This window comes from Vulpes vulpes, chromosome 10 (genome assembly GCF_048418805.1).
Source record: "Vulpes vulpes isolate BD-2025 chromosome 10, VulVul3, whole genome shotgun sequence".
Classification (NCBI taxonomy): domain Eukaryota; kingdom Metazoa; phylum Chordata; class Mammalia; order Carnivora; family Canidae; genus Vulpes; species Vulpes vulpes.
The window spans coordinates 81,785,034-81,805,756 of record NC_132789.1 but is presented as its reverse complement, the minus strand read 5'-3'; the positions used below and the strand labels follow the sequence as shown (position 1 = coordinate 81,805,756).

General features: G+C 39.9%; 1 protein-coding gene across 10 annotated transcripts in view; it reads right to left on the bottom strand.

The window, feature by feature from the left end:
- Nucleotides 1-4,946: 4,946 nt before the first annotated feature.
- MMAA (metabolism of cobalamin associated A) overlaps nucleotides 4,947-20,723 on the bottom strand; it is a 52,229-nt gene continuing 36,452 nt past the window's right edge. For 9 of the 10 annotated variants that reach the window (XM_026018149.2, XM_072724770.1, XM_072724771.1 and 6 more), the window contains 6 exons: nucleotides 16,023-16,526; nucleotides 13,719-13,841; nucleotides 11,101-11,271; nucleotides 8,989-9,074; nucleotides 7,572-7,721; nucleotides 4,947-6,528 (listed from right to left, as the gene is read on the bottom strand). In XM_026018149.2, the coding sequence (XP_025873934.1) occupies nucleotides 6,241-6,528; nucleotides 7,572-7,721; nucleotides 8,989-9,074; nucleotides 11,101-11,271; nucleotides 13,719-13,841; nucleotides 16,023-16,467 (1,263 nt within the window). In that variant the 5' untranslated portion in view covers nucleotides 16,468-16,526 and the 3' untranslated portion in view covers nucleotides 4,947-6,240. Of the gene's footprint in view, nucleotides 6,529-7,571; nucleotides 7,722-8,988; nucleotides 9,075-11,100; nucleotides 11,272-13,718; nucleotides 13,842-16,022; nucleotides 16,527-17,303; nucleotides 17,451-20,723 lie in introns of all 10 variants that reach the window. The other variant, XM_026018151.2, reaches the window with a different exon arrangement.

Genomic DNA, 20,723 nt, shown 5'->3' with positions numbered 1-20,723 from the left:
TTTTTGCCTCCCCTCCTGACTTTGGGCTTCCCTAGGTACTCCTCCTCAGAGTCTGCATTGTAGAACTCTTTCAACTGTGATTCACTGTCATTACACCAAAGCCCTGTTGTCATGACAATAATGTGGGGTGGGGGGTGTTCTATAATCTTATGATTAAACATCAGTCTTTTAAATATTTAAATATCAGTCTGATACTTACTGATTTAAGTATCAGTCTCCTGTGTCCTTGGGCTATGACCTTTACAGGCTTTCTCCTGTAGTATAGCTTCCCCTCCCCGCACTCGGCACTCCATTCACTGGCTACAGGATTTCCAATCTATTTCCTTGAAGACCTGACCACTGTTGACCATGTTCCCTTTCCCACATTAGGTGAGGAGAAACGAAACAAAACAAACCCTGGGGGGTGGGAGGAATGTCCTTATCCTAGTTGGGATAAGACCCCAGCAAAGTCTCTTCTGGAGACCAGACCTTACAGAGAAGATCCTGGGTGTCCTGCACACTATTACTCTTCCCTTCTTTCCAGAGCCACAAGGGGATTTTTCTTGGGTCTTCACTGTGACAGCACAGTTCCTACAGGTAAAGTCCATGAAAGTGTGTGGGCTCCCACAAGACCACAGCCCCAGGAGTTTCTCAAGCTCCCATTGGGTCACACTCAGACTTCAGCAGTTCTTCAGAGTAACGGCTAAAGCATTCCTACCAGTTTATGGCTCTAACAGTCTCTGCTCCAGATAAGCAGAGCCTGGCTGTGACTCTCTCGCCATACCTGTATCTCCAGATTTCTGGGTGGTGGCTTCTCTATAGGTCCAAGAAAAATAATTAATTTTTAGTTTGGCCAGTTTTTGCTAAGTTGTAAGGATGAGAGGAGTGAAGACTTCCAAGTCCTTCACATATCAGAGTTTGAAATGTAAGTCCTTGTCATTGCCTCTTTTCCTGAAGACTGAACTTTGATTCCTGTCTTTGGATTTTCATGATATCACCATATTCAAAATGAATCTATCTTCTCCTGAGTTGTTTTGTGTGGGTCAGCCATATAATCAAAAGACCCCTGTCCAAAATTTATTGCCTGCCATGAGTTGCAGCTTTTCCAACTGTATGAAGGGATACTTATGCTAAAATCCTATTAATCAGTTTGACATAAAAGGGAAATAATACTTTAAAGATACCACACTTTTTAAAACCATCCCTTTCCAGGGTATAGATCCTTTCTTGTTTTCAGATGCATCTTCACTCTAAGGAAGGTAAAATAACCTAGTGGTGGGGGTGGGGAAATACTCTACTTGTAAAACTGGATTAGGGAAAGGTACTTGCAACAAATAAGAGTAGCAGAGCCACCTAAGTATGAATGTAAGTGGCAGCTGACTACATGAACGTCTCTTGTGTGTTCTGGTGATATATTACTGACAATTAGGTTAAAAATCATTTTCACAAAGATTACATCTCTTAATGTAATGCATTAATAACATTTATTTATATCTCATCTTAGTCCAAAATAGACAAAACAGATGAAAACATCTGTAGTAGGGGTGCCCAGGTGGCTCGGTTAGTTAAGCTTCTGATGCTGGGTTTTGGCTCAGGTCATGATTTTGGGGGCATAGAATCGAGCCCTGCATTGGGCTCTGCACTCCATGCAGAGTCTGCTTGAGATTCTCCCTTTCTCTTTGCCCCTCTCCCTGCTCACACACACACTCCTTCTCTCAAATAAATAAATAAAATCTGTAAGAAAAGAAAAAAAGCATCTGTAGTAAACATGTTTTTGGTCTGCCTGGCATCCTACTTTATTCTATGATTAGCAATCCAGTTATTTTGGAGTCTTCCTGCCATCCAGGTGTTTCCAGGCAATCATAGTATCCACACCACTCGCCACAGAGATGAACTTATGACCTTTCAGGCAGGTCAGCCTGAGTGCTTCCCTAAGATTTTCAGAATTGGATCTATGGAGAGAAGGGAAGTTCCCCTGAAACTGTTTATGATGTTTATGAAAAGGGGACTTGTGAGGGGGAAGTTTTCCGCAGAGATTGTGTGCTTAAGTCGTGGGAGAGGAGACAGGAGAGCTAAGTACAAGGAGAAATGTGTGGTAATCGGTCCCTACCCCAACCCAGGGGACCAGCCCCTATGAGGAGACAGGAAAGCATCCTGTTCTCTGGGAACACAGAACTATTTTTGGGAACTTAAGAGTTTCACAGTTTGGGTACATCAAAGCAAGGCAGCATTATCCTACAGGAACGGCAGCAACTAAAATAGTGGAGGCCCAACAGAAGCCTGGGAGGAGCATGCTGCAGCCAAGAGTATGAGCCTATTTGTAAATCAGCGAGGAGCCCCTGAGACTTCCAGAAACATGTGAGAAGAGGACTTCCCGGGGGACTGAGATCCTGCATGATATGATGGAATCCCAAGTGGACAAAATTTGAGTGTCAAACCTAATGTGAGTTTAGTCACAAGAAAAGAGAAATAGTTGGGTTGAACCCAACTTGAAATAGTTGGGTTCTCTATGTAACAAGATTTGGCATTTAAGTAGGAGCCCGATAAATGGCTTTATTGTCATCATAAGCTATCTGTGGACTTCTAGCCATACCTTACGATTGGCCAGGCAGGTATGACAGAGCTTTGAGGATGAGGTCACATGATATCCTCTGTGTTGGTTAAAAGCAACACTATTTGAGATTAAGCATTTAGCTTTGCTGTGAGTAAAACAGTTCATGGACTTTCATGTGCCCTCCCTCACTCTCATCAAGAAGTTGAGGTGGCTAAGTAAATTGCCTAGTTTTACCTAACAGTGTTAACATTTAGCAAGTACTGGTCCCAGCCATACTTCCAAAATTCTACGTGAGTTACAGTGGTGCCAGCGGTGCCCTAGATATACCCCTTAGAGGATGAGAGCTCAACTTCCCGAGGAGGTACCTAAAGTCTGGCTTAGGATGCATTTGTGTTGCATTTATTGAGCATAGTCCCACATGGCCTTCCAGGCTTCGGGAGCAGCTGAGCTCCACCATCTGCACAAACATATAAATCATAGAAGTTGCTTCACTTCTCAAAGTCCTTGTAGGTTTATTAATTTTTAGCGGTAGTGTCATGACTTCTATGACGGCAATCTACTGGGTGAGCAGAATGTTAACAATTGTTTTCTTTGATTTTTCCTCTTGCTTCTTTTTTTCTGTATTAAAAAAAGGTTAAACTGCATAAACACGGAGTATCCTATGCCTGTTGTTCATTAGCTTTTGTCTTCTGTGTATACTGGGAAGCTATGTGTGCTCAGGAAAGAAGTAAATAGCCATATTATAGAGTGATTATAAAGAGAGGCTTCTTTGCTAGGTTGTATTGTGATAGGTAATGTTAACTGCAGCTATAACTGTACAAATAATTGTAGTCAAGTTAATGAAATTTGGTACTGTTTTAGCAAAATGTCTATCAATTTTGGAGCTCAGCTTAGAACGGAGCACCTTTTACCTACCTACAGAAATTAATGGTAATTATGCTTTTGACAAAGGCAAAATCAACCCAGGAGGTTTTTTCAGAAAAGAATTATTCTTTTAGGATAAGGGGAGACTAACTCATTTAATCCTTAAAACACCTTAAGAAGTTAAATATTTTACTCTTTAAATATTTATTTAGCGCTATGTCCAGGTACTGCGTGTATATTAACTAAGAGTCCTTTCAATAGCTCTGGGTGGATGCCACTGTCAACCCCATTTCATAATAAGGAAACTGGGACACAGGGAGATTAAGTAGTTTGGCCAAACTCAATTTAAATGATGCTAGTCTGTTTTATAGAACAACGAGCTGTCACGAGTATCCGTGTATAATATTCCCATCACCTACCAATTATTGAGTGTTGACATTTTCCATACAACCTCTCATTTCATTATTTCAACAATGCTGCAGAGTAGCTATTCTTACCCTAATTGTAAATATAAGAAAAGTGGTGCCTATAAAAGAGCAAAAACCTGCCCCAAATCATATGGCTAGTTAGTGACAGCTGAAATCTGACCTCATAAATACAAGTCAGAACCTATGCTTTTGACCAGGCAAAGGGTTTCGCACGATAGAATCACAGATGGCAGGGCAGGATGGCATTTTCAAGTGTAACAAAAGGGAGCATGGAATTTCCCTTTTTAAAGGCCACAAACATTTTCGTATATTCTACAGCTTCCAGGATAGCAAATAACAGAAATAAAAGTAAACGATATCTTAGAAATTGGTCTCTATATTATAACCAGTGGTCCAATAACCACATAAACAGGACAAAGGGGAGAGGGTTCCAATGCTTTTTATGACTATATTTGTGACATTTAAAAGTAATTCAAACTTGAGAAGAAATGCATAGCTAAGTTGATGGCTAACAAAAGCCACCTTTTTGCCACCTTCTTCATAATGCAAGATGCATATGCTCCACTGCCACCTACACTGTGCCACAAATGATAGGTTTGTCATTCCTTGTAATAGTTTACTAAGAGAAATTATGAAATTCTTTCTCTGGAAGATTCTAAAAACAGGTTTTCATCCAGTTTAATGATTGTCCTTTCTAAAACTAGGTGAATTGACTGGATAATCTTTTGGTTTCTCCTGGCCCTCATATAAGATGCCACTAACAGTATGCCACTAACAGAAATCCTTTTAAAAAATTATGGAATGTTTGCTAAAATAATACTCAAGTAATTCTTTAAAAATATTTTATTTATTTATTTATTCATGAGAGACAAGAGAAGCAGAGACATAGGCAGAGTGCAGGGAGGCTGATGCAGGACCTGATCTAAGGACCTTGGGATCATGGCCTGAGCCAAAGGCAGATGCTCAATCAGTGAGCCACCCAGGCATCCCCAATACTCAAGTAATTTAATTCCAGATAAGAGGGTAACAGTGAAAACTGACATACTATGTAAAATATTCTAAAGGATTCAGAATAGTATAGGTTTAGAATTTCTGGGAAGAAATTTTGTGCAATGGAGAAATTTTATGGTTAGAAGTAATTTTATTCAGATGTACATACTTATACCTACCATCAAACAGTATAAAATATATTTAAAGATTAACTATAGCAGGTACTTTAAAGAGAATTATAAAACATCACAAGAGCATGATGGTAATTGTAAGACCACGAGAGAAAATTCAACTTATATATAAGATTTGTACAGCTTCAAGTATTTATAACTAAAATAATAATAATAGCAAGCAGTCTCTGGATATTCCCCATGTACCATCACAGTAGCAAAATGATTCTCCTGAGTTATCTCATTTATCCTCATCAAACCTATAAAGTTAACATGTCAATTCCCTTTTAGCAGGGAAGAAACTAAAACTTAGAGGTAGGTTATTTGTCTAAACTTAAACAGCTAATAAACAACTGATTTAGGTTTAAAGTTTAAACCCACACAGTCCAACCCCAGAACCCAACCCCTTATTACTGTGCCATGCTTCCTCTGGAACACAAAACTTGTTCCTCCTTATCAGGAGTAAGATAGATTTTTAAGATGCTACTATGAAGTCCAATGACCAAGAAGGAAGAGAAGCAAGACTTTGATAATTTCAAACTGAATAACTCTTGAATCACTGGGACCTCACTTGGGTCTTTTGAGGGTTTACTCCAACTCTTAGGGATTAATGGGCCTCATTATTTGAAGCTGATTTCCCCTAATTCCCTTCAGGCTCTGCTACCTATTATGGGGGCGGGGGTGGTGCACAAGTCTAGACAAGTAGACTTTAAAATTGTGTTCACATCACTACACATCCCATTTGTTTTGTTACTCAGGTACATGCCCATTTCAGAAATTCCAAGAATAGTCTGGTACATTAAGTATCAATCATGACTTTCACCTCTTAGAAACCCATTGTGTATGATTCTGGCCTGAAGTAAGAATTCAGAAATGTGGTCAGTCTTGGTTATATTTTCTCTGGATACTCAGAATACCAAATCAAAGAAAACATTTGAAGGTACATGAGCTTTCCCCATTCTCTTCAGCTTTCTCTGCTAGTGACTGATGAGAAGGAACTATTCTACCAGCTACCATGGGTATAAGAAGAGAAAGAAGTGGAAATCAGTAACATACAAGAGGCCCCTTATAAATACTGCCGACGGCCTGAACTTTGCCAGCCATATCCAATGTTCTTCAACTTTTTAAGCATGGTTCACAAATGAGGCCAAGGGCACCACAAAAGAATTACCAAAAACATAAGCATTCAAGTGACTGTTAATATTAAAATACTTTATGAAATGATAGATAAAGTCATTGTATAGGATAAACTCCATTAGTCTCTGCTTTTAAAAGTTTTCAACAACACGTCTGCTGCTAGTCCTGGGGACAGGGCCCCACTGAGCACCTTTTGTTCCAGAAGAGGAATCTGTTCCCGGACGGTGGGATGGGTCCTAAAATGTTCTAACACACTTTCCTGAATGAGATTCCACATCCACACTTTCTGCTGCCTCTGTCGTTTGGCCATCAGCTCTCCACTGGCAAGCATGAGGTCCCAGAACTCTTTCATTTTATCCCACATTTCAGTGATCCCCTCTCCACTTCTGGCAGAGATACGAATTACCTATTGAAAAGTTAAGAAACCAAAACTGTTTTACTTAAAACGGTAGGAAACATCTTCATAGGGACTCTGGTATCTGCCAATTGAGTCTTACGGTGTATGAAAATAGGTAAGTGAAAACTGAGACATTTTATCACTGTGTGAAGTAAAATATACCCAGAAATAGACTGAGGTCACTTACTATGATTACTAATACGTGCAGAAACAAGATACTGATTTCAGGGCAAAATTTTTAGCCCAAGGGTTAATTTGACTTAGGATTGCTCAGCTGGTCTTCAGAGGAAGTGTAGATGAATTGTGGGAGGGTCACGAGGATGATGAGGGCAATGCTGGGTAGGTCTGAGTGCTAGAAAATGAAACAAAGTTGGGAAAATAGCCCCATTCCCTGTGTCAGAGTTCCCTGATTCAGCAAGTGCTAAGAGCCAAGCACCCCGCACCTGCACCGGCACAGACTCACAGGCAAGATGGCCCCATACCCAGTGTAGACAACATGACTGTGGGGAGTGGACAATAAGAGAGGTCATTGCTGTTCTCACGCTAGTGACTACAGCTTACTCTCTAATTACTGTGTCCTCGTGCACAGAAAGCTGCCCACATCAGTGTTATCATACCATTTATTACAGAACTTTTCTTTTTTTTCTTACTGAAGATAGCACCCAGCAAGCATACTGGGAAGGGAAGCTATCACATCAAAAGCTTCTTCTCTCCTACTCAAACTCTAATATAGATAATCGAATCACTAATTGCTCCATAATCTTAAGAATGGTTCCTTTCAGAATGGATTTGCTATCACTTCCTAATGGCTCAAGTCAAGCATTAAGTAATCTAATCTATCTCCTTGCATCTAGTTTTTGACACCTAGTGGTTGAAGGATTATATTTAAAATCATGACTACCTGTGCTGGTTTTGTCATAATTTTTAAAGTTGTAACCTCACATCCAAGCAAACAAAGATGGATTATATATCTAGCCTGGGCCTCACATCCTCTCCTAACCTTGTGCACAGTCCACTCAGGCTGAGAAACGCGGAACGGAATGCAAACTGACCTTTGGTCTCCAGACTTCTGAACGTTTGCGGAGTAACTTCAGTGCACTCACGTACTCTGCTTGGATCCTTCGAGCTGGCACAATCAAGTCTCCATCAGATTTAGTTACAGCCACCAGGTCTGCCATCTCAATTATACCTCTTTTGATACCCTGAAGTGAAAAAGACAGTGATGTGTCAGAAATACTTCATTTAATTATAGCAAAAAATGGGACACCAGTCAATGCTAAGATTTCGAGAGTCACACACTTCATTAGCTAACTTTTCCCCTGCAACTGGCCAAGCCTTGGGTACCAGGAATCACGATTACTCAAGAGAAGTTACTCAAAAGTACCAGTTGTTGGGATTATGGAAGTCATCTATACTCTCTCTTCCATATTTAGAGACTAACATGTTAAAATACATTCACGATTCCAGTAAATATACCATCAAGACACAACCTGAATGAGTGGCAGGAGACAATTCCAATTGTCTCGTGATGGATTCCGTCTGGGGGGTGGGGCGGGGGTGGGGGGAGCTACCCTGCAGAATGCAAAACCATCCAGCATCAAGTGCTTAGAAAGAAAAGACACCCATCGCTAACATCTGCATTTCCATAAACAAAGTCTTTGAAGTTTTCCTTCACGTTTATTTTTTTTTTAATTTTTTTTTATTTATTTATGATAGTCACAGAGAGAGAGAGAGAGAGAGAGAGAGAGGCAGACACACAGGCAGAGGGAGAAGCAGGCTCCATGCACCGGGAGCCCGATGTGGGATTCGATCCCGGGTCTCCAGGATCGCGCCCTGGGCCAAAGGCAGGCGCCAAACCGCTGCGCCACCCAGGGATCCCTTCCTTCACGTTTAAAATTTTTTTTTAATTTGCATTTGAGGAAAAATGACCCTATAGCTAAAAATGCCCCAATCTCTGTACTACAAACACCTACACTGCAGTGGTCTCTTTTGGTTGGAGCTCTCCATGTACTCCATTCACTCCCAGCTGCAGGTAGAAAAATCTAAGCTGTATGATTAGCTCAAGGTCATAAATTATTTTTTTTAAGGATTTATTTTATTTATTTATGATAGACATAGAGAGAGAAAGAGGCAGAGACACAGCAGGAGGGAGAAGCAGGCTCCATGCCGGGAGCCCGACACGGGACTCGATCCTGGGACTCGATCCCGGGACTCCAGGACCACGCCCTGGGCCAAAGGCAGGCGCTAAACCGCTGAGCCACCCAGGGATCCCCTAGGTCATAAATTCTTTAAGTTGGGAAGAAACATAGAGAATCTGCCTTTGACTTAGCTATTTTAGCCAATATGAAATATGCTATTTCTTTTCCTACATTAACAGCAACTTATTTTACAGAAACACAACACTGGAAATTTGTACTTTCAGAGATGTATACTTTGTGTTTTGGAAGGAGAAAAAGTCAACATAATCACCTGCAATTCGTCTCCTCCCGCTGGTGGCAGCAGTAAAACAAACATGTCAACCATATCAGCAACAGCAAACTCCGACTGGCCCACACCTGAAATTGTAAATCACAACTATATACTAAAATATTCATAGTGATTAGACTTTCTCAACTACCTTGACCATCATTTCATTCACTCGTACCCATGGTCACACACTCAAGCAGATCCCACTTTAAACACCCCACCTCTGAAGAATTTATTAAATGCACTGCCTTCCCTATGAGAAGCCCTGTGACCTCTCCTCTCTCCCTCACTTAACCTAGACCATGCCTGTCAAGACATTCAGCTTTCTGGTCTTGTCATCGTCTTAGGAGCCCTGCAGACCCCCACCCACCCATGGGTCAGTCCAACTCCCTGTGTTCTCTCCTCTGTAAGTATGCCGGAGAAATGGCCAAGAAGAGGCACCACCACAGGGCCATGGCATCTACCATCTGCCACCCGCCCTGCACCGCCTGGTCAAAGCAATGACCGTGAGCGCCTTCAGTCAGCTGCTTTCCAGACGCTTGTCACAGTCCCATGACCTCCCCCACAAGGAGGATCATGGCACCCACTTGGCAGTGAAATAAAGGTGAGGGCTCCCTCAGCTTCTCCCTCTGCCCCTCCACAGACAGACAGGTTCCAATACCAGCTCTGCTCCCTGGCACCTCTCAGGTCTCTGAGGATTAGCCTCTCCTTCCCTCCCACTTCCTCTGGGCCCTTGCTCTGCTTTGTCTTTGACCTCTCCTCAGTCCCCCACCTCTTGTCCCTTCAGCACCTCATAGGAACTGTGCTCATGTCTTTTCCATCCAAAAACTAAACAAGACAAGAAAAAAGCAGGACAGAACTCACAACCTCCTCCAATTATCACCATATTTCTCACTTTCTCTTTATAGCTAAGTATCCAGAAAAAAAAATCAATGTTCATTACTTCACATTAATTTCAATCCACTTAAATCTGATTTCCACATCACCTGCTACACTGAAACTCCTCTCAAAATTCTGTCCTTTGTTGGGTTGGCAGAGACTTCTAGTTGTCCAGCCCATATTTATTCTTCCCCATTTCCTAACCCCGGCGTTGTGAGGAGCACCTACACACCAGGTGAAAGCCCACATCACCAGACCCCAGTTCATCTAAAGATGATTAATGAGTAAAAACAGAAGTCACTAGATGGGGTTTCCAGGAAAATTCTTGAAGGGGGCTAACCCAGCTAGGAGGTACACCTCCTCTGCAGGCCCTGGTCCCCTCCCTCTGACTCTCCCTCTTCCCCCCTCCTCCTCCTGCCTGCAATGCAGATGTGACTGTCAGAGCCCCAAGAGCAATCCTGCGGATGGAAACTAAGCGCTAAGAATGGGGAGCAGGGACAGAAGCCAGAAACACTGAGGGTACGGTGGAACTACCAGGCCTGCTTGGAACTACTTGCCTGTACATTTCTGGTCTCCAGCCCATCTCTCTTTACCCTCTATGCACCTCCACACTCTACACGCCAAGTATCCTGAGCAAACCATGGTTCTGTAAAGGGGCTGTCTCCTCCACTTTCTCTATTTAACTACAATTCCTCCTTCAACACTAAGTTCAACTGTCACCTCCTCCTGGAAGTCTTCCTGATCCCTCAAACCTGAGTCAGGTTGTGTCACAAACATTTATCACTCAGTAACAGGAGACTGTCTTTCCATAAGCAGGTGGATTTCTTGGGGTTCCCATTTCAGTATTTTCGTTGTGTATAACTATGTACTAGGGATATAAAGATGAAATAAAACATGGCCCTGAATTAAAGAGATACCCAACTACATGAATTTTCTCAGCAAATATTGTAGACATGTGAAATGTACTTAAACAAAACAGGAATTAAGTATTGTTTCCAATGGTTACAGTACTCCTCTGGCACTTACAACATACCACTCTGTGTAACAGTTCTCCAGATACATGGCTATTCTTTTAAGGTCAGGATTATAGCCTGTATTTTTATATCTCCTATAGAATCCAAGCTACCTTTAGTAAATATATGGTGAGTGAACACAATGTTGTTAGTTATCACTTATCTTTATATAGCATTTGTTATAATAGTATTTTATTGTTATGAAATAGAAAATCACACTCACCTACAGTTTCAATAAGAACGATGTCATATCCCCCTCCTTCACACAACAGAATAGCTTCATTTGTGGTCCTTGTCACACCTCCTAAAGTACCTCTAGTAGGAGATGGCCTGATGTATGCATTCATATCTCTTGATAACTCAGTCATTCGGGTTTTATCACCTAAGAGTGATCCTAAAATAAAGAGTTACATTTTATAATCATGGAACACCTATAAGGGCCAATTGTCAGCCAATTCCCAGGTTAAGTGCTTTATGACATTCCTCCCAAAACCTCAAAATTATTTCATATTATTGAGCTTTGGTGCAACACTGTGTATGTGATGCCAAAGTAATCATGTATAACATTTCAAGCCCCTCAAAATTTGTAATGGTTTTCCACTGACTAGAGGTTCCAGTCTGGATTCTTTAGCCTACCACAAAAGGCCCTCAGGATGCAGCCCTACCTTACCCGTCCAATTTCAGCTTCCACAGTCCCTAAACCAATCTTCCATTCAGCCAAGATGGTTTCTTTACTGTCATCTTAACATTGTTATCTTTATGGTTTTCAACAGGGGATGAGTTTGCCCCCAGAGGAAACCTGGCAATGACTAGCGAGATTTTTACTTGTAACTGGAGGTAGGATGCTACTGGTATCTGGTAGATAGAGGGCAAGGCTAAACATCCTTCAGTGTCAGGAAGCTGCCCCAAACAAGAATGCCATTTGTGCCAAGGCTGAGAAATTCTGCTTTAATATAAGCTCCCTGCCCATGGAATCATGCCTTACAGATTGTGTAATGAGTGCTTGTTCACAGTAGGCACTGAATATAATGCCTCCTATGGAATAAAACTAGTGATGTTCCAGGGCTTACTTCAGTATTTTGGCAAATATCACTCCTCGCAAATTCTAGAAGACTAAAAGACCTGGAACTATGAAATTACCTCAAACTTTTACTTTCCTTTAGCCATATAACAACATTTGAAGGTATAGTGCTATTCTAACTTGGATTTTAATTTTCCACTCTGCCTAAGAGCTAAGTTTTCCACATAAAGTTGATGCTAAACATTGAGAAGTCCCTCACAGATAGATATGATCTCTCCCCTCATGGTTCCAGTTTAGAGTTCTCATAGGTTCTAATTCTAGAGAGCATACTTCTACCACATATCTTAACTACCTTATTTATTGCACACAAAACTTTTTTCTAAAGTCATTTCCTACATGAAATCATCTCTGTGTAAGTCAACAATCTGCCAAAGCTGTACTTGAAATTATTATCTGATAGATCCTAATATACAGAACTAAACATTATGAAATTACTCTCTCCTCTAATGGTCTCGGCCAATGAGTACAAAACTGTCTGTTGTAGACTGCCGGGGTGGTTTCAAAGCTCCTGCAAAGGGTCTGTGAATCCAAAGCACAACAAAGATTGATTCCAGGCCAAAAAAGTAATACTTCTCAACTTTAGCATCATGCTGTTTTTCAAATATATGGTACTGGAGCAATAACAGAAATGTAGAAACTTAGAGTGTTTCTACATAAAATAAAATTTTATTTTATGGTTAACATTTTTATTATAGTGAATTAAAAATTGTGCATATTCTCAGCTAAAGTTCTCAATAGGTGGTAACAGAAATTGTTGTCTGCCTCTCTACTGACCTAAAGCCCTTGAAATATGATATCATCTCTATTTTTTTTTAACAATAAACCCATAGTATGTAAAGCAAACACTTCCACTAAATGCCCTGTATTTTCCCCTCGCAACACACATTATGTTGTAGTGGCCTGTGTTTACATGTCTGAATCCCTCATTAGATATAAACCTTTAGAAGGCCAAGAGGACTGTGTCTCAGTCACCATCACACAAGACAGTGCCTTCTTGGTACAGTGCCTTGCCCATAGTAGACATTCAAATACTTGTTAAATGAGGAACTGCAATGTGAGAGGGGTAAGGGAAGCAAGTTTCCTGAATATTCATATGGTATGCTTGATATTTTCCTGAAATGATCCTTTGAGGAAACTAAGTTCATTCATTTTCTCTCTGATGAGCTGCAATTAAACTTTGAGTGACTGTGTCCCCTCAAACCAGTTACGTAGTTGCTGAGCCCTAGAAGGGACACACCAAGCTAAGTGCTGGAGGGAGAACAGTGGCGTGTTACATGGTCCCTCTAAGAGCTTTGTTTCACTGAACATGTAATGTGAACAGGTGACAAGTTATAAAAGGCAGTAAGATACTCATAAGCTTAAGAGATGTTACGACAATATAAGAAAAAAGTGATTGAGGACATGGACCCAATTTCTGAACCGTGTAGGGGCTGATACAGCCAGGAAAAAAAACAACGAAGGGAAGAGGGGCCTAGCGTCAGCTGAATAGACACAGAGTTGAAATTGGCTTTTGATTTTTAACTTCTGGCCCCCTTTTCCTAGTTCTCTAAGAAGTCCCCAAGTTCCTCCTGGACTACCCACAAACTAAGGAGCCCAAGGCCCCAATCTCTGCCTCGCCCCCTAAAACTCTCTCCTTTCAGTGAGACCAAACTCAGCTGGAGGTTAGAAGTCACAGGACTGTGCAAATTCCCATTAAATTATGTAACAGGGAGCCCGATGAGCCCCTGCTCTGCAATTTAAAAAGAATCAGCAATACTTACCACCACTAGTACAAGAAGAAGGGTCCACAGCTAGTACAGATAATTTGTGGCCTCTCTCAGTAAGCATTTTTCCAAAATACTCTATAAAGGTTGATTTTCCAGCACCAGGGGGCCCAGACAATCCTATGTTAGAGAGAAACCTAATTTAATGAAAGGAATGAGATCAGCACTATGATAAGTTCTACTCAAATATTAGATTACTTTCTATTTCTCATAATGTATTGAAGCCATCATTAAAGTATTTTAACATTTCCTAAACAAAAAACCATTTATCTAAGTTCCTGAGTAATAGGAATATAGGAAGAAAACAATTCTGAGTTCCATATGTTCTTCAAATTCACTTTGTAAAAATATGATTTGCCTTTGTACAATAACATAGATCTTTTTGGACAGACTTCATTGCCTATGTTGTTAATGTGCCGAATTCCCACATTTCATCATGATCAGTGATTATTCCACCTACCCCATTGCTGTACACTTTATCTCCCCATCAGAAAAACAACTCACTACTCTAGAAATTCCCAGTGATTGCAAAAATAATTTTCTATTTATGAAAGATAATTTTTCTTCATCTTACCCATACTCAAAATATAGGATATAAGCTGAATCCTGAAAAAATTAGTCTTAAGAAAGGCAGAAAATTTTTCTGCTTGGAGAGTTCACAGAGCATGGCAGCTAAGAGCACCACACCCTGGAGCCAGGTGGCCAGTTTTGGTTCTAGCACTGCCTCTTATGCGCTATGTAATCCTGGTGAAGTTACTTAACCACTCTGTACCTGACTACACTCTGCAATAAAACGCATACGATAGTACGATAGTACGTATCTCTTCAGGTTGTTGTAAGAATTAGATGAGCTGATATTTGCAACGTTTAGAACAGCACATGGCATTAAATATATATATTTAAGCATTTAATTGTAATTATATTCCAAAGTATGTATATGTCATAGGTATGCTTGGCTCCTTTCCGTAATTTTCAGGGCAGGTCTCTTTCTTAAACATCTTTATGGGTGCGGAACAAACATTTGTTACTTGTATCTATGATGGTGATAAAATAGCTACAATAAAGACAGGTTTATCTGGCCCCATAAGACCAAAATGAAAGAACCAGAATAGCAATGAAAATTTGTGAGTTACTAGTTAGTTACTGTTGAGTTGCTGGTTAACTCAGTGTATTTCTGGGATGTTTTCTCTTCAAATATCCTTTAGATGTAATAAGTAAACACTTTGTTATAACTGCAATTTCTCTTTGGGAGTCTGCTATTTTGTCTGTCTACACAATACATAAAGATTAACAACAGTCAACACAGTACTCTCGAAATGAGAGTTCCTTCAGGACAGAAGAATAGGATTTATGAACAATGCAGACTAGTACCAGATATGTTGGTGAACTCTTTTTGAAATGATCTTTAAAAATTTATACCCTGTTACCCTAAAATTAGAAGGTTTTAATCCCATATCTTCAATAAACTAAGATATATGTCTAATATAATGACAGTCAATTTTTAAGTGTATTTACTCAATCCTCACAAAATTTCTGCACTTCGTCTACCATTTCAAGTTCTTTTCAGTGGGACGGTTGGTTGGAATCACCTACTTTGCCATCATGAAAAGCTCTCATTCCACCCAAACATATTTAAATTGTTTAAAAATGCACAATTAAAAAATATATAACAAGCTTATTTGCAATCATGTAACCTCATCAATTGTTCAAGAAATCAAGTGAACATCTCATATTTTTAGACAGCAAATGAATATGGTCTCTCCTTTAAAACACATTTTGGTATTGAGATCGCTGGGCTTAGAGTCAAGCAACTCCCAGAAACTTTAACAAAAAGTACCTGAAAGAAGTGAGACTTGCCGTAGGGAGACTAATAAAACACCTAAGAAGTAGAATTTTGAAATGTGCTAAGGATAATTATACTTGATATAAATACAAAAAACAAGGCATTCACTTCAGACCATCAAGCAGAAGGACTACCAAGAGAAAGCAGTAAACCAGTTAACAGTTATTCATATGCATATTCTATTCTGGGAGCCACAGATTCTTGCCAAAATAGGAGTCTTATATTATTCTCTTAAAATATAGAGCCTCGGTTCAAATGACCATGATATTTTCCCCTCAACATAAAAAGACTAATATTTGGGGAAAAGGGGGCAGGGAGCATTTAAAATCCAGCCCAAAATTCTGGAAAGAAAAAAATAATTTCCATTAGATTACAAAATGTTTAGACTTACTTTAAAGCAGAAAATTTAGAAAAATAGTTACTGAATGGACCGAAAGGAAAATAAAAAAAAGACTGACCCACTCGAAATGCTAGTGGTTTTCCTTTATTTATTTGTTCTCGCTCTCTGTGGTAGACTAATACTTTCTGAAGAAGCACCTGAGCTAACTCTTTTTTCCTCTTGTGGGTTGATTCTATAAGAGTTATGGCCTCTGCTAAACAGGCCCTGTGCCCTTGGATTAAACCGGTATAAAGTTTATCCACAAATCTTTGTTCTTTATCAGAAAGTTCTTCCGTGTGTTCCTTTAAGGTTGTTTGTACACATAATTTTCTCTTTAAACCATTTGACAGCAGTATCCATTCTGTACAATGGAGTCTGAGAGAATTAAATGGCCCAGCACAAGGGAGTCCTGATCCGAGATGAGTACTTGAGTGAAAGATGAAGTGGTAACGACGGAAAGGTGTTCTTAAAAGGCCTTTTAGGAAACGCTGGTGAGAATGCTGCAGTAGCATGGGAATATTCATTTTGTTTGTAACCACAGAAAACACTGGATGTTTTTTGGCTCAATGTGATTTGTGACTCCCTAGAAGAAAGAAAAACATAGTTTTTGCCAATTCAATATACAATTAAGATACTGAAGTTAGTAAAACTGCAAGCTTAGTGTTTTCCCTATATTCTAAACACACATAATCAAGCTTCTGGGCAGTACAAATGGGTGAAAATTTCTTATCAAATCTAAGAGAAGATCTCCACCCCCCAACCACCACCGACAGTTAATATTCAGAGGAGCCCAAATGATGGATTATTGCTCTACTGTGAAATACAAGGTACATTAAAATTTTCTTCTAAACAAAAAATAATATTAAAAAAATCCTGTTAGGGTGGAAATTTTATGTCATGCTTATTTTCTTCTGTCTACAGACTTAACAATTTCCTCAGGTCAAATACATCCTATTTTGCATTCTAAAGGTAAAAAAAAAAATCCTCCAATGCTAGCCTTTTATTCTTTTTCTAAAAAAAAAATAAATAAATAAAAAAAGTGAATAGTAGTGTAGACACTTGTGGCATAAATTTAGATAAATTTATGTATTCAATGGGCTCACCCTCGAACACAGATATATGCAAATAATGGCCTAACATAAGCACACCATTACCACCCCCACCCTACCCCCAGGCCTTCATGTGAAAAGAACTGTGAGGTTTGTATGGGAACTAGATCAGGGTATTTCTAAGTTTGGCTCAAACTGCCTACAAAAAATGCATATTCCCAGGTCCAGGCATCACAATCTCTGTAGGTAAAAAAGCACACTGAAGTCTGAACCACTATGGAATTAGATGAGGAGGCTTTACACAGACTTACTGATACTCTCCATTTCAAACCGTATTCCACAATGAAGCTGACAGTACACGGAAAGTCGGGAAAGTGCTGAGGTTATGAGCCTTGGCCACTGTGAGTCTCTGCCAACTTAAGCTACCATGATATGACCACCTTGTGCCTCGGCATCCTCTTGAGTTAACAAAACAGGTAAAGAGAATAGGATGGCTATGAAAATGAATTCAGTTAATTCATGCACAAAACCTCAAGTAAAAAGCCTGGAACAGTGCCTAGCATAGAGTAAGACCTCAATAAACATTAGCTTTTATTATTATTATACCAATTTATAAAACATTAGTACAAATTAGGTCATAGACCTAGCTTCCAGTGGCAAACTAGACTTTACATACAAATGATACATATGGCCTACCAAATTTGTGTTTACTATTTGAAAATTTTGATTTTTCAACTACCTTATAGCAGAATGAAATAAATTACCAGTGTGCTCCAAAGTACATCTCTAAATTGTATTTCAAGGCCAATCAGCATGAAATTAATTTTACTAAATAAATTCTAATAGGAAAAAGAAGACATATTTTAAGTTTTCTATTGTTAGAACTACAACTGCTCATTATTTTTCCATGGGGGAGGGGGGACAAAGGGGCATTAGGACTTCTATTTGTACAAAATTAGTCTTATTCTAAAAGGACAGTTTATGGAAAACCTAGTAAAACCAGTCCTAAAAAAATTTAAAAACATCCTTCATGCAAACATACAAAAAGACATCTAAAAGAAGAGTATTAAGAAGGGATCTATTTTGGAAACTCTCTTTAAGCACACTTCTCAACAATACCACTGCCATTCCTACAGACTGGAAGCTCATAAGGAAGAACTGTTATTTTTACTCAACCACTCACTATTTTCTGAGCATATACTGCTTTTCAGGTCCCATACTAGGTTTAAGAATAATAATCATGGGGATCCCTGGGTGGCTCAGCAGTTCAGCGCCTGCCTTTGGCCTAGGGCGTGATCCTGGAGACCCGGGATCGAGTCCCACGTCGGGGTCCCAGCATGGAGCCTGCTTCTCCCTCTCTCTGCCTGTGTCTCTGCCTCTCTCTCTATCATGAATAAAAAAAAAAAAAAAAAGAATAATAATCATGACAGTGTTAGTGTTGGTGGCGACAATATTATTTTACTATGGTCCAGTCATTTTACTAGGACCTTTTATATTAGGTTCCTAAGGCTGCTGTAACAAATTACCACAAACTGGGTGGTTTAAAACAACAGAAATTTATTCTCTCACTGTTCTGGAAGCTGGAAGTCAGCAATCAAAGTGCTAGCAGGCCTGCACTCTCTATGAAAGCTCTAGGGGAAGACTCTTCCTGTCCCTCCTAGCTCCTGGTGGCTCCTGGTGTTCCTTGGCTCACAGCCGCACAACTGCAATCTCTGCCTCTGGCTTTCATATGGTCTTCTATCCTCTGTGTCTCTCCTCTGCGTGGAGATTTGTCACTGAATTGGATCCACACAGATAATCCAGGATGATTTCATCTCAAGATCCTTAACTTAGGGGCACCTGGGTGGCTCAATCAGTTAAGCATCAACTCTTGATTTTGGCTCAGGTCATGATCTCAGAGTCGTAGACTGAGCCCCAAGACAGGCTCTGTGCTGGACATGAAACCTGCTTGAGATTCTCCCTCTCCCTCTGCACACCCCTGGTTGCACACACTCGAAAGAAAGAAAAGAAAAAAAAAAAAAGAAAAAAAAGAAAAGAAAAGAAAAGAAAGAAAAGAAAGGAAGGAATAATGAAAGGAAGGAAGGAAGGAAAATAGAAGAAAGAAAGAAAGAAAGAAAGAAAGAAAGAAAGAAAGAAAGAAAGAAAGAAAGAGGGATCCCTGGGTGGCGCAGCGGTTTGGCGCCTGCCTTTGGCCCAGGGCTCGATCCTGGAGACCCGGGATCGAATCCCACGTCGGGCTCCTGGTGCATGGAGCCTGCTTCTCTCCCTCTGCCTATGTCTCTGCCTCTCTCTCTCTCTCTCTGTGACTATAATAAATAAATAAAAATTAAAAAAAAAAAGAAAGAAAGAAAGATCCTTAACTTAAATATCATCTGTAAAACCTCTTTTTCCAAATATAAGTCATATTCACAAGTTCCAAGGATTAGGACATGGGTATATCTTTTTGAAGACCACCATTCAATCTACTACACCTTCTAAGGCGGACTGTCTTATTATATTACTCTAAATGACATAATCCCAGCACTTCATCTCACTTTATTCTCCCAGACAATTCTATGCTGACATTTATTATTATGATGATTTATTCTCATTTAACAAGGGAGGGAAAGCAAGAGTGAGTTAGGTGACTAATGTCATAGACAATGGGAGGGCCGGGACTGACTATGGCATTTTTTTCTTAACAAATTATTTTAGGATTAAAGAAAAGTCCTCTAGCTAAAAGGTAAAGAGATATTACTAATCCTGGCCTTCCCAAAGCAAGTAAAAAGCATTTTTTTTTAAAGTGTGTAGTGAGGGGCACGTGGGTGGCTCAGTCAGCTAAGCATCTGACTTAGTTTGGTTTTGGCTCAGGTCATGATCTCATGGGTCATGAAATCAAGCTCAGTGGGGAGTCTACTTGAGATTGTCTCCCTCGGCTCCTTCCACTCTCTCTCTCTCTCTCTCTAAAATAAATAAACTTAAAAAAAAAAAAAAGTGTGCAGTGTGGTGGCATTAGGAAGAGCCAAAGAACACAGAAGAGGAAATGCTGACCAAGATACAGAACATTCTTACTACCAAACCTAGGCCTACCCTCCCTTAGGGAGAGATGCTATGTGGTCTAAGAAAAAAAAAATTAGCTATTTAAAATATGCCCTTTAATTAACAAATCTTACCATGACTATCTCGTTACCCAACATAGTTATGATCAAAAAACAGCAAAGTAATATGCTGAGAGAGAGGGAGAGAGAGAAACAAGATTATAAAGCATTCATTCAATGAATATTTGAGCATTTACCATGTGTCGTGCAATAGTCTAGCACTGGGGATACAACAAAGATCAAAACAGAACAAAGTTCTTGCCCTCCTGAAGCTAACACAGTAAGGGAAGAGAGACAACAGACATATAAATAAGGAGGCCAGTGTGGCTAGACGTGAATAAGCAAGGGGGAAAGCATAAGAGAGAAAGCCAAAGAGGGGGTTAGATATATAGCCATAGATATGACTGAAAGAACTTTGACTTCGAACAAGAAGGGAAGCAAGAGAACAAAGGAGAACCTGATCTGACTTCTGTTCTAAAAAGATCTGATGGGGATGCAAGAACAGAAATGGGAAGACCAGTTAAGAGATGACTGCAATACTGCACATGAGAACTGAGAACTGATGAGGACATGGATCAGGTGGGGCTGGTGTTAAATCAGATTCTGGATGAATTCTAAAGGATCTGCTAATAAATGAGATGTGGGATGGAAGAG